At 41.8% G+C, this 14,255-nt stretch overlaps 1 protein-coding gene across 1 annotated transcript in view; it reads left to right on the forward strand.

The window, feature by feature from the left end:
• akt3a (v-akt murine thymoma viral oncogene homolog 3a) overlaps positions 1-14,255 on the forward strand; it is a 49,583-nt gene that overhangs the window by 25,350 nt on the left and 9,978 nt on the right. The window contains exons 3-9 of the mRNA XM_059359545.1: positions 3,394-3,505; positions 6,752-6,896; positions 7,509-7,640; positions 7,863-7,928; positions 8,845-8,913; positions 10,920-11,042; positions 11,788-11,916. Coding sequence (XP_059215528.1) covers positions 3,394-3,505; positions 6,752-6,896; positions 7,509-7,640; positions 7,863-7,928; positions 8,845-8,913; positions 10,920-11,042; positions 11,788-11,916 — 776 coding nt within the window. The remainder of the gene's footprint in view (positions 1-3,393; positions 3,506-6,751; positions 6,897-7,508; positions 7,641-7,862; positions 7,929-8,844; positions 8,914-10,919; positions 11,043-11,787; positions 11,917-14,255) is intronic.

Below are 14,255 nucleotides of genomic sequence, written 5' to 3' on the forward strand. Positions count from 1 at the left end.
GTAGTTGAACACCATATACAGTTATACTATTTCTTGTGGCATTGGGTAAACATATCACTCAGATGATTTCCTTTTTTTAACAAATGGCATTTAAAAAAAACAATGTAAGAAACTGCATAACAGCAGAAAAAAGATTGAAAGAGAAAGGCAGGGTAGGAAAATAAAATCATAAACATAATAGTACGACTAATAAATATTATCTATAGAAGATTGGCTAGAATTAGGTCTTTTTACTTAGCTGGTATCAACAAACGTCTGGACCAAGTGATGGTTCTATTCGGACCTGTGACCAATTTCTGATAAATTTCTGAGAATAAATGATCGCAGCCATAGCATGAAATATGATTATAACCTGCTCAATTTTGCCTGGTCTAACCAAGATAGCACTACAATACTTGATTATGTTTGGATTGACACCAAAACCAAATACAGTTTCCAGTCTTACCAGTGAGAACTTTATTCAAGTTTAACCCAACAAGTTTCTTGGTTTGGACCAGGAGGAATCACAGTTGTTTGATAACTAAAAAAACTAGATAACTAGAAAAAGTTGAACAAAAATACACCCAGATTATTGACAGATTGGCAACCAAGACAGTGCTGGACAAAACAGATAATACATACAGTATACCATACAGCATATGTTTCTTAAATAACTGGATGCATGTTGTGTAGCTGTTTACTCTATAACATATACATGAAGAAAATCTGATAGGTGCCAAGCTGGTGTTTCACCTCTTGGCACGAGGTCTGATACAGGTGCCATGCTATTAACTTGCACATTTTCAGTTAACGTTGTAATATTGCACAGGACCACAAGACTTATTCATCAATCATTGTTTTTAAATGAATGTAAAATTAAACTGAATTGGTTTAGTCAATTAAGTCTTGTCAGGTATTTTAGTTGAATGGCTTTGGAAGAGTTCTATGTGAAAAATATCTGCAGAACAGAGGAGGGACTGGCGATGGAGGGGGCGATAGGAAAGTCACAGGAAAATATGGGACAATAGGTGCGAGATGAGGGCGAAAACAGAAAAGAAAATGATGACGAATGGTAGAATACAAGCTGATACCTCGGGGAAAACGATAAAGAATGGTACATCAAAGCACGGAGGAGGAGAAAGAAAGATAGGAGTCCGGAAGGGAGGACAAGTATGGGGAATGAGCGATGGGAGTCGATCGGAGGGGGCAGAGGAAGGGAAAATTGGAGACGTGGGGAGGAGAAAGGAAGAAGAGAGAGGACAGAGATGGAAGGATGATTAGGGTGGAGAGCAACGGATGGGAGATGGAGAGAGAGAGGGATGGAGGGATTGGAGAGTGAGGCTTTTGTGGATGAAATATGGGGGAGAGGAAGGGAGGATGAGGGAGGAGAGGAGGATCATCAGCGCTGAACAGACAGGGAGGAGGAGACGAAGACAGGATTGGAGAACGAGGAAAAAGGGGAGAGGAAAAGAGTTTGTGAGGAGGACAAGCCAGGCCATACATCCGGCCCCGGCTGCTTGGCACAGCACTGGCACTGCCACATCTGTTGCCCAAAGCTGGGAGGCCAGGTGGCGTGTGTGAGTGTGTGTGTATGTGTGTAATGTGTGTGTTTGTTTATTTGTGTGTGTGTGCCTGTGTGTATGTGTTTATGTGTAGATGAACAACAGAAGTGGTCAGATGGAACAGAGATGGTACAGGCCTGTTCCCTGCAGAGGGACTCATACATACAAGCCTGTCGCTCACACACACACGCACACACACACACAAATACACACTGATGCATGCACTCACATACACCCACTAAACTGCTACACAGATTTCACAATTGCCTGCTGTGGCAAACAACCCAATTTCATCTAACATTCAAACTTCAATATCACTTTTGTGTGTGTGTGTGTATTGGTGTGTGTGTCTGTGTGTCTGTGTCCATGCGTGGGTGTGAGTGTTTTTTGGCATCAGCCATAGCATGACCTTGTTTTCTGGCAGCACAGCAGGCCATGTTCACGAGTCAGGTAGTAACTACTTTGTGTGTGTGTGTGCGTGTGTGTGTGTGTGTGTGTGTGTGTGTGTGTGTGTGTGAGAATTTACATTGAAACTCTGCTGAGTGTACAACCTGAATGGTGTTGTCATTAACCTTCCTGTCTATATTTAGGCTGAGCCATGACGTGCTGTGCTGTGCCACACTTAAACAGAAAGTAATTGGAAGAAGGGATAGCCGAGGACGGAGAGGAAAAAGGAGTGAGGAGAGGGGTTGAGGGGAGAATGACAGGAGACGTGAGGAGAACAGAGGGGAGAGGGGAATGGAGGGTGATGTATGTAGAACAAAGAAGAAGTGGGGGAGATGAGAGGACAGAAGATGGATGGTTATGCTCTTTTACATCAGCTCTTGTCCCCAATAACCAGAGAGACTGCTGAGGGACAATGAAGATGCATTCCTTCCCACAGCGAACTCACAGCCCCATCTGGCTATGTGTGCGTACGTTTCTGCGTTTGTGTACTGTATTATGCATTTGTGTAATAATGGCCTACTGTATTGCCCATTTTCACAGAAATGTGTCTCTTCGGATATTCGCCAGATGCGTATGTGCTGAAACACATAATATCCCTTGGCACAGGAAAGCACCTTTACTTGAATCATCTGTGGCTGAAGTTATTGCCTATTTTTAAACTAACAAATTTGAAACCAAGCTACATCTTTTCTTAAGTGTGCAGTTAATAGCAACATGAATTCCTTTGGTCTGCTTAAGTTCAAAAGGTATTTTACTATGGGCCTATTTAACCCAATATTCTTTTGTTGTAAACTGTGTTTCTGGAAACGTATATTTAATTGATGAGCAAAATGGGATACAGAGATGCCTTTGATGTAGCCAACCTTTATCTCACATGATTGATCAGCTGTTTCCGCTGTCTTCACGGATATTTCCATAACATGTCTTTGTCTCCAAACAGCATGAAATACAGCCAATATTAGCTGACATAAAGAACAATTAAAACTTGCCCAATTGAAACAAATTTCTGGAGACCACTCCTAATTTTTCTCTCGTAGACAGATTATATGGCCAAGATGACTTATTACACTCTGAGTTCTGAATTTAATGCTTTCTGTTTTATTTACATTTTAAACAGCGTCCCTACTTCATGGGTATCCGGGTTGTACATGTAATTTCTCATTAGTCTAATAAAACAGAAGGGTTTACTTTTAACATGGACACAGTTGTGAGTGGTATCACCTCATTTCATCACTGCTGAACCAAAGATGTCACCAAAAGCACCCTCATCAGATATGATTCTAATTCTCGGTATAGTTTAAAGCTCCTAGCTGTTCCCAGTTCACTTGTCTTTCTTCCCCTTGTGCTATTTGATGCAGAAATGTTGTAATTGTATTGAAGACAACACTGTCCCTCTGGCTTTCAGAATGCCAGCTGATGAAGACGGAGAGGCCGAAGCCCAACACCTTCATCATACGCTGCCTGCAGTGGACCACCGTTATCGAGAGGACCTTTCACGTGGACTCGCCTGATGAGAGGTCAGTTAAGACTCCTACAGTAGATCTTAGAGCATCCTCCAGTCAGCCTCCAGCCATTGTTGGTCAGTGAACAACAAGGATGTTTTCCTTTTGGGAACAGTGTGTCCCTGAATCTGTCTAATGAGAACTTTAATCTTATATATCGGGCCGAGTCTGGCTTGATTCAAATTTAAATGTGTATTACTGGCCAGAGCTTTTTTTAAAGCCAGAAGTGAAGTATATATATTTTATGTACAGGTTAGAGCTATGATCCTTTGGAACATATACTGTCTGTGTAATGGAATTTCTCTCACAGCTGCAGTTTGGATAAAAAAAATAAATTTAAGCTAGTTAAAACATGCAAATATCATATACTGGTAGAGGCATTTTGAAAAAAAAAAAAACTTTGGTGTGGGTTGTTTAACTTAATTCAGTTTCAAACTTTTATATATGCAAAAAAAGTAAGAAAAAGACATAAACATCCCAAACTTGTTAATGATTGTGACATTTGACGAAACCTAGATTTAAGAAAAATGCATATCATGCAGGTAGAAGTATCAAGGGCAGATGTATGTGTGAGGAGGTTTGTACTGTAGAGAGTTTGTTTTTTTGGTGTGTGTGAGAGGGGAAAGAGAGAGGGTGAGAGAGACGGAGTGGAAAGGAGACCTTTCAAGTAGCGTTGGCATAAATTCTCCAGCTGCTCAGTTCCTTTCTGAGGAGCTGAGGTGTTTATCTCCAGAAAATGAACAGCTTTGCCCAGAAGACCACAGATGCTTCTGTGCATCCTTTGAGTTTGTGTGTGTTTTAATGTGTGTGTGTGTGTGTGTGTGTGTGTGTGTGTGCTGCAACTGTCTGTCCAACTTTGTCTGTGTTATATGTTGCCTTATAATAGTTTTGCTTGCAGATAATCAAATAACCATTTCGGATTTAAAATAAAGCTAATAACTTTCTGTCAAGTCTTTCAGAAAGTCAAGTTTATACAAGATGCAAGAGGACGACTGCAAGCTCCAGATGTGTGCAGGCTTTGTTGTGGAAGTGTGTGTGTACAAGATGTCTGCATCATTGAAGTTTAAGTGGGCTGGAAACAAGTGTGTGTGTGTGTGCCACAACTGGGTGTCTGTGTGTGTTACTGTATTTGTTGTACTGTACCAGTGCTGGCAGGACTCCAACTACCACAGCCCCAGCCGTGAGCAGAGAGGGTGGCACGTGTTGGCATGGTGCCCGACTGTAGGCAGGCCCATTATCTCTCATTAGCAAAAAAAAAAAAAAAAAAAACTCATTATACAAAAAACACTCTAACCAAGAGAGAGAGCATTTATCTGCTGCCTGACCTTGAGAGAGTTCCCATTGCTTTTCATGTAGCTACACACGCACACATGCACACACACACACACACACACACACACCATGGGTGCCACAAATTGAGTGCTCCATTGTTGTACATAGAGTGTAACTTGAGTTTGCCCTTGTTTTGGAGTGTGTAGGGTATGCTCAGAAGTCTTTGCAGTAGAAAGGGATTCAGATCTTGAAAACACACTGCTCTGTTTAGGTTCAGATGGATGTTCTTCCAGATCCCTCAAGGAAACATATGGGCATCTAACTCAAAACAAAACAAAAGACACAGGGGTTTGGGAGTCAAACAGGTTTCATTATTATGATCTCCTCAAGGCTTGCACTGGGTAAGTATATTTGAAAATGCACACAAGTAAATCTCAGCTTGCCTCTCTGGAGTGCTAAGGATTTCTGAATATTTGAATATCATCTTTGGTTCACCTCCGTTCGGGCTCTTCAGTGTTTTCTGCTAACATGTAACCCTTGCATGTACAGTAACACAGGATTAACACTGTTTGAGTGAAGATCAGTGGGGGGAAAATTCAAAAGAGAATTCTTTCTGAACCCCGTTCAGTCCCAAGGAAACAACATTTCCAGCATTTCCATTTTATGTTTAAAATCAGAAATAGTTCTGATGAACTACTCTCACATGCAATTAACCACATTGAAGATTTCTCTCCTCTCCTCTCCTCTCCTCTCCTCTCCTCTCCTCTCCTCTCCTCTCCTCTCCTCTCCTTTATCAGAGCAGAGGGAAGCTTGGCCCTGTTTATAAGCCATTATATTCATCATCGTTAAATACAGTTAACGTGTCTATGCATCCTGATGCATGGCTGGCCTTCTGCTACAGATGATGTTCACACACACACACACACACACACACACACACACACACACACACACACACACACACACACACACACACACACACACACACACACACTCACAAACAAAATCGAACTCACACACATTCTCTCAACAGATGTTGAACAGCACCGCTAATGGGGAGTCAATGGGGAGGAACAATGTTAGCAAACAACAATGCATTGTTCCCTCTAATGCATGGGTGTGCATTTACATTTACACACACACACACACACACACACATACACACACACACACACACACACACACACAGACTGGTAGGAATTAGTTCTGCTCTGTGATCATTGCTCATTTGGTTGATTCTCTAGTTGACCATGTTTCCTCTCTGTTGAACAAATAGGTGTTTATGTTAATTGAAAACACCTTAGCGCCTTAAAAGACCTGGTTAAATAAGTGCACTAACCATCCTATTTGAGTATGAGTCACTAATATTATATTTATAGCTCTTTAAGGTATTTTTGCCTAGCCTGGTTTAAGTTTTTGTAACTATACAGTATATGTTTGTTTGTATGTATGTATTACAGTATACTGTTATACAATATATGACCAAATAATTAAAAAAAAGAAAATGTTAATATTCACAGAGGATATAAAGTCACAAAATAATGAGAAAAATGGTTGGATTAACGCATATTAACACACTCATTACATAGAGACTCCGCCACTTGCTATACCTACAGTAAATGACGGATTTAGCAATACGTTTTCTCAGAATATTACCCCTTTTCCTGGCTCTGTAATTTTTTTGAACCTACCATGGCCTTAATATATCATTGTACATTTGAGAAGCTACAGTATAACCAGCAAATGTTAGTAGTTTTGCTTGAGAAATTATTAAATAACTAATGGTTCATTGAAATAGGCTCTGATTAGGTGTCCAGTTTAGACCTTCAACAATTAAGACTAATGGATTTCAAGGAATTTAAATATAAAGGGTCATATATCAGTCATTTGTATCCAATTAAACATGAATTTGTGTCAGACGTACTGTTCGGGATACAGTTGGTGTTAATGGTGCTTCCCTAAACTTTGTCTTATGTGTTTTAAACTCAGAGATGAGTGGACAGAGGCCATCCAGATGGTGGCTGACAAGCTGCAGAGACAAGAAGAGGAAAGGATCCAGTGCAGCCCCACCTCCAACATCGACAACATGGTCGAGGAAGAGATGGACATCTCCACCACACACCACAAACGCAAGGTGACACACAAGAGCACGCACAGACACAGGCAGTGCTCACTATCACTCACTCAAAATACAGAAATGATTCCAGCTTTGGCATTATTGTTGATTGCCATGTAATGGGTCATTACCTTGCAATTTAACAAAATGGTCTTCACAGTCATGTGTTTGTGTCAACTAATGAAATGACCCCTGTAACAACAAGGGTGTGAATTTGTTCTTTCCAAATTAAAGGTTAATAAAAGCAATGATGCAAAGTAACTTTTGTAAATGTACTTGGCATCAGGCAAATGCTACACATGGGTAAAATTTAAAGTACATGTATCACGTAATCAAAAAAGTCTAAAGTACAGCGTAAGGCCCCTGCAGGTTTCACTGCTTATTTCTGCCCATGTGTATTATGCACACATGTATTAATATCAGAGGGTCACTTAGACTGTTAAATTTCATCCAAGAGGAACAATTGATACCACTACTGCTCAGATATATAGGCAGTATTCAAACATTTCAAACTATACACCATGTCCTATACTGCTAGTGAGACATAAAAACTTCCAAAGTCTATAACATATCAACTATTCAACTTGAAAAGTAGATGAATTGTTGACATTTGGTATTTCCCTTCCTCAGACAATGAGTGACTTTGACTACCTGAAGCTGCTGGGAAAGGGAACCTTCGGTAAAGTGATTCTTGTCCGGGAAAAGGCCAGTGGGAAATATTATGCCATGAAAATCCTTAAAAAAGAAGTCATCATAGCCAAGGTTAGTCTGGGAGACTAATCAGCTTTTGATCTTTACATCTTTTTAATGCAGTTTAAATAAAACTGAAGTTTGTGGCGCTAAAGCCTTTTATTCTGACTACTTTTTATTTTGATTAGTGTCAGATGTCAGTATCTCATGTTTTAATGCATTCCATGGAGTGCTCTTCAAATGGTTACTTATTCATTTGATTGATTGAAAATGTTTTTTAACATATCCGTGCAGGATGAAGTGGCTCACACACTCACAGAGAGCAGAGTACTGAAAAACACCAGACACCCCTTTCTCACTGTAAGTACCTCATATACACTAATGGTTTAGATTCAGACATATGTGAATATGCAAATGTACCGACATCTGTATGAGTGCATGTCGCATACGCAGACAGCATATTGATCCTATACATACCTGAGTCTCTCGAGGCTAATTATGAGTTAGACACCAAATTGTTGTACATTAACGACCGCATCTGTTAGCTTTACACTCTGTCTTTGATGTACACAAACACATGAGCCGCTGCTCATTTTTGCCACACTCTATACACACACACACACAAACACACACACAGCAATTACAGTTCACATCTGAGTTTACCCCTGTCACACCTGCAGCCACAAAGAGACTGCGACCAACTGTTCTTTTGTTTAGCAGCTTTCTCCCTTGAAAGAAAACACATACCTATTTGCTTTGAATAAGCAAATACAGGCATAAACGGTTTGAAGAGATGAATGATCACGTTTCGCTGCTCCTGCTGTTTTAGCTCAAATGGGACCAGACTTCTCGCTGCGTACACAATCGTTCTCTCATTCACTTCACTGTGCTTTGTATAGGAACTGAACGTGGAAGACGACTATGTAATATATTATATGGTAAAATCAAAAAACAATATTTGATGTTATATGTTCAAGCCATCCCCCTGTGCAGAAATAAAAGAGACAGATTTTGTGTCAGTAAATGCAACATGATAATTAGCACTTGATTAGTAGAAAGCACTTGTACACTACTTTTCCTATTGCACTGTGGGATGATTTGAGTCCACTAAATACTGCAAGATTTAATAAATGTGGCTACAAGAGGGCAAATCGACTAAAAAATCTAAGCAATAAACATTGGATTGTACAGCGGAGGAAACTGATCCCTAAATGGCCACAAACATAAATCAATTCAGTGATATTAACTTTGTTTATGTGTGTGTGTTTTGTTTCAGTCATTGAAGTATTCATTCCAGACTAAAGACCGCCTCTGTTTCGTCATGGAGTATGTGAATGGAGGAGAGGTAAGACATGCACGTGCAAACAAACACACACTTTCATGATGGTTGTGCTGCATGTGGTTATCTTTGTGTTACTGCTTTAAACAGCCAGTTTACCACAACTCCACCACACCAACTGACAGCGATTAGGCACTCCACCTTTTCCACTGTAAGCTCAAAGCTGTCTTGAAGCTCAGATGACAGAAAATTGGCACCATATCAACAGTGTTTAAAAAGATGTATTTCTTAGCTCTTTTGTCTTATATCAAGGTTATTACAATTGTTTAAATGATAATAAAGCATCACGTTCCATTGTTGTAGATGCCAGTCAGTGTTAAACCAGACTTAAATAGACTGTATTCAAAGTGTTTTAAATATTTTTGAAAAGATAGCTTCATGAATATTCATCTGGGTTTATACATTTCTCTCACAGAAAAATGTCAGTTTTTATATTGGGAAATAATGTAGTTGTGTTAGTTTGTGACAGCAGTGCAGCAAAGGAATGTTAAGACGTGCAAACACTGAGGAAGTGGCGAAAGTTTGACTGTTCGATTGCTTTCTAACACAGTTAATTTGCCAACCAACTGGCCTCTCGCTCGCCTTGTCGGCTCTCTTTTCCGTTCCATCCCTCTCCTGCTTCCGTCTATTTATGAACACACCTATGGGGCAGATATAGCCAGAATGACAGTCGGAGACGAAATGAGTTTGGATTCCCCCACTTTTCCATTTCTCAGATTTTTAATCGGGCCGTTTTTGCAATCTTGGTTCATTCCCTCAGTGTAACTGTCACCTGCTCCCCTCCCAGTTAGTTAGGCAGTTCAGCCAGCGCCAGGCCTGAGCAAACACACACACAGAAAACACCAGCAAACACACACATACTTAGACAAACACACACACAACAAATTTTACCTCAACGGACAAATTGTGACCACACATGCCTCACACACACACACACACACACACACACACACCCCCCATTACAAACCTGCCACAGTCACAGCTGCCAGTACACTGATGAAGGCCCACCTGTCGTGTTACCCCTTCTCACCGCACCCCCACCACACACACATATTACACACGGACACCATTTGAGCAAGGTGGTCTGTGAGCATCACTCCAGCGGCCATATGCAAACCTCCCTGAACAATTAATGGGGAGATGTGCGCCCCTTGGCCTCATGGGTAATTTGTACGACTTGACTGGTGCGCTGCAGCAGGCTGGTGTCATTTTTTGGTGCCACATGTGTAGCAGTGTGACAGTGACAACTTGACAACTGACAGCTAGGGAGCGAATAAGACAGAGAGAGAGATGAAGGGAATGTGAGGTGAGCGATAAAAAGGCGAGATGGAGGGGAAACGGGAGGTCAAGCCACCTGGGAAAATAAGCGAATTGTGTACTCTTTAAAGTATGAAAACGAGCCTCTTGCCAAGAACGGAGAGAGATGGATATGAGAATGGAGTAAATGAAGACAGAGGCTCAGGGGGCAAGGCCAGTTAGGCCACTAATGAGTGCTGCACTGGAGGCAGTTGAAATGGGAGGGTGGGGGGTAGTGTTGGCGGCGGCGGCAGCGGCGGTCGGCCTGTCTTTAACTAGACTGGTGTATTGATTAAACCCTTGATTTGGCCCCCGTCGCCGAACTCCACGCCAGCACCATGCCAACCTAGCCCAGAGGGTAACGTGGAAGAGGTATGCGAGTGTGTGTGTGTGGTGAGGGGGGCTGCTAGATGAGGCGCCAGCTGCCGAGCGCCTCCACCCGCCCTCCTCCGAGACACCCCCCTCCTCCCACCCAGCTCCTCTCCATGCGCACCCCTCACACACACACACACCCCGCTCACCCTCCCCTCCGCTATCTATCATCTCAATATGGTGCGGGCAGCCAGTTTGTGTTGTGCTAATTTCCTCCAATAAATCAGTAATTATTGCTGTGCCGTCCCTGCTGTCTCTCCCCTCTCGCTCTCTCCCCCACCCTCTCTCTCCCTCTCTGTCTCTCCCTCTCTTACCCTCTCGCTTCCTCCCTCCTTCTCCCGCAGCTGTTTTTCCATTTGTCCAGAGAGCGGGTGTTCTCAGAGGAGCGCACGCGCTTCTATGGCGCCGAGATCGTCTCGGCTCTTGACTACCTGCATTCAGCCAAGATTGTGTACCGGGACCTCAAGGTAAACTGAAACAGAGAGTGGAGGCTGGTTGGGGGAGCATGGATGAGACTGATCAGATATTTGAGGGAAAACTTTTTTAAGACCCCCCCACTCGCCTCACCATCACCACCTTGTACTCCACAGTTTGTTTGTTGTTGTTTTTTCATCCGGGAGGAGAATAGTGGCTCAGGATGTGTGGTAATTAAAGAGAGGGACAGGGACAAGCTCACACAGACATAAAGCAGTAAAGAAGTGTGGGATGTGGAGGCAGGCAGGCAGGCGAGGAGGGAGGGAGGGAGAGAGGGAGGGGGGAGGAATGGGGGTGCTGATGCCACAGAGGTAGAGAGGTAGATGGCTCTGTCTGAGCGTCTGCCTGGCAGCCTTGGCCCCAGCCCTGCTCACAGCAGCCAAGAAAACAGAAAGGAGAAAAAGCAGACAGAGAGCGAGAAAAACACTTCAGCCATTAAAATTAAAAGGTTGAGTGGCTCCACTACACGCCTGAAGTTTATTTCCCCTCCTCTGCTTGTTTGTGTGTTTGAGTGTGCGTACTGCCACTATGTCGGGTAAAACAACATGCTGTTTCTTTCCTATAAAACTCCAGAAAAAATATATTATAGTCAATTTGAGTGCATTATTTTTTCTCAATCACAAATTAGGACAATATAATATTATTCAAACCTTTAACAAAAAAATGTAATTCCATTGATGTTTGAGATTCTGATGGTGAACGTTGCATTGTGGGAATTTATGTCTGTTTCCCTTCCAGTTGGAAAACTTGATGCTGGATAAAGACGGCCATATCAAGATCACTGATTTCGGCCTCTGCAAGGAGGGCATCACAGACGCTGCTACCATGAAGACTTTCTGTGGCACGCCCGAGTACCTTGCACCTGAGGTAACTTTTTTGTTTTCATCTTATCTTTTTTTTTTTCACTGGTTTTCTTTTGATTCCTCTCTCCCTCACTCCTTTTCTATACTTTACATTTATCTTCTAAGCTGTTTCTTTAAAGTATGTTCACCTTTCCACTTTAGTTTACCTCTCCTGTTTTGGTCCTCACAACCATTTTTATCAATCTGTACACTATGTCAACATATTATGCCGTAAGAGTGCAATAGTGGAATAACAACAAAAAGCTAATTATTATAAGCTATATTTGTTTTTGCTTATTGTTCCTTTTAATTTAGGATTAAATTTGAACATTAATTAAAAGGCCTTTTCTCAAAATCAGATCACATTACTGCCACTGATTACTACAGTATATATTCTGTACATTATAGTAGTCATGTAAAGGTACTATCATATACTATCAGGTCAGGGTTAGAGTTATCTTTCTGCTTTTAGTCCAGCATCTGCTTACCAATCAAAACATTACTCAATCACAAAACAAAATTTGAATAGATATCTTAGATGATATTTTGCTCTACTCTTACACTTGTGTGAGACTTATTACAAACAGTACTGGTAGTATTTTGGTTACATTATAAACTTCTGTGTGCAATGTGACCAAATGATGAACTTTTAATCCGGAGATTGGTGCATGTGTCCACATTGGAACCCTATCCTTATTTCCCAACCTCAAACAAGTCGTTTTGGTGTCTAAATCTAATAAACTAGTTCTGTTTCACATTGTTAATGTGTTTCAAAGGATTTGCACTATATTTCAAACAGACCCATTCATGAGAATATTTTGCATAAATCTCAGGAACTGTATGTTAAGTTCTGACTGAGACTTTGTAGTGCATAAAAACGTCCTCAAGTCACGAAGTGATGATCCAGGTACTCTCTCACTTACCCATAATCCCCTGCGTTTTTTGTCAGGACTCTGGATGTTTGAAACCTTCTTACAGTGGAATTTATGCATGTACATTTTAATTTGCAGATTTCACAGGCGAACACTTTCCATAATATCAGGGTGAACAGTAAATATGCAGCTTATGCGTGTGAACGAGGGTGTTGGTTGAATTGGAAAAGGGCACAGCGCTTACACACACACATACACACACACACACGTGCACACATATGCACACACACATAACTACATTCTTGTAATAGTTTTTCGCAGCCTTCCGCTGTCCAGCCATCAACGCTGCTTCACTCGAAGGCCAGCAGATCAACTGGCGAGAGCGTTGCAGGACTGTGGGTGGTGGAGACAGAGCGATGTAGATGTGGAGATGAAGGCAGCAGGGGAGAGGCATAGTGTATATCCCACTTGAAAAAGTACGGAGGACAATTTGGCGCAGCATTTTGTGCTTTTTTTTAGAGTCCCTTCCTTTGCGTGCCAAAAGCTGATTGGAGGCTGTTGGTTATTTTTCACAGGATGTGCGTCTGTGTGCATTTATGTGTGTGCGCGTGTGTGCTGTGTGTGTGATTGCAGTAGAAAGTGCGGGCTAAAGCGAGGCAGATGGCGGCAGATGGGCGAGGTTGGAGGAAGGTGCTCGGAAAAAACCTGGAAATCTACACCACCGCCGCCGCCACTCACCCGCCCGCACGCTCTGCTCGCCCGCCCGCGTGTAAAAATAACACAGTTTGCTCGGAGCCAAGTTACAGAGATGCAAAGTAGCCGGGATTAAAAAGAGAGAGGGGGAGGTGGGGGTTGAAGACAGAGGAAGATGAGAAGGGAGAGAAAATATTTCAGGGTTACAGGAGTGAAATTCAGACAGTTCCCATGTTTGCCGTCAGTGAAAAGGGCAGATAAGAAGTGAATAAAGAGGGTTTGTCTGCTACGTGCCTGAAGGAACTCACACACAGCAACACAGCACTGTAAAGTAAATTATCCTTTAGCTGAACTTGTAAAGCGTAAGATCGAAATGTTCTCATTTGTTTCAAGGCTAGTCAAAAATAAAGACAGACTAATGTGCGATTAATGAATGATATGAAGTGTTAAGGTCCTTGTAAAGGGATGGAACAGAATCAGAGAAAACACATGGGGTCTGTTTTTCTCTGTCTGTTTTTTCTGTGTTTGAGTATTTTTTATTAAGTGTTGAAGGGGACAGATTTGGACTTTTTCCATTTATTTGTTTGTTTTTATTTTGTTCGTATGTTGTATATGTTGGGCATTGTCATATTTTTTTTCTTGTACTGTAACTGTAAATGTTTCATAAACATAGCAGCGCAGTCAGTCGTTAGTAAAACATTGCAAAATGTCAGAACAGTGTCAACACAAACCGGTTTCCAAATGATGACACTTTGGAGATAGAAGGTCTCTGTGTGACACCGACAATATGTGCGTGTAT

This window comes from Centropristis striata, chromosome 20, assembly GCF_030273125.1.
Source record: "Centropristis striata isolate RG_2023a ecotype Rhode Island chromosome 20, C.striata_1.0, whole genome shotgun sequence".
NCBI lineage: Eukaryota > Metazoa > Chordata > Actinopteri > Perciformes > Serranidae > Centropristis > Centropristis striata.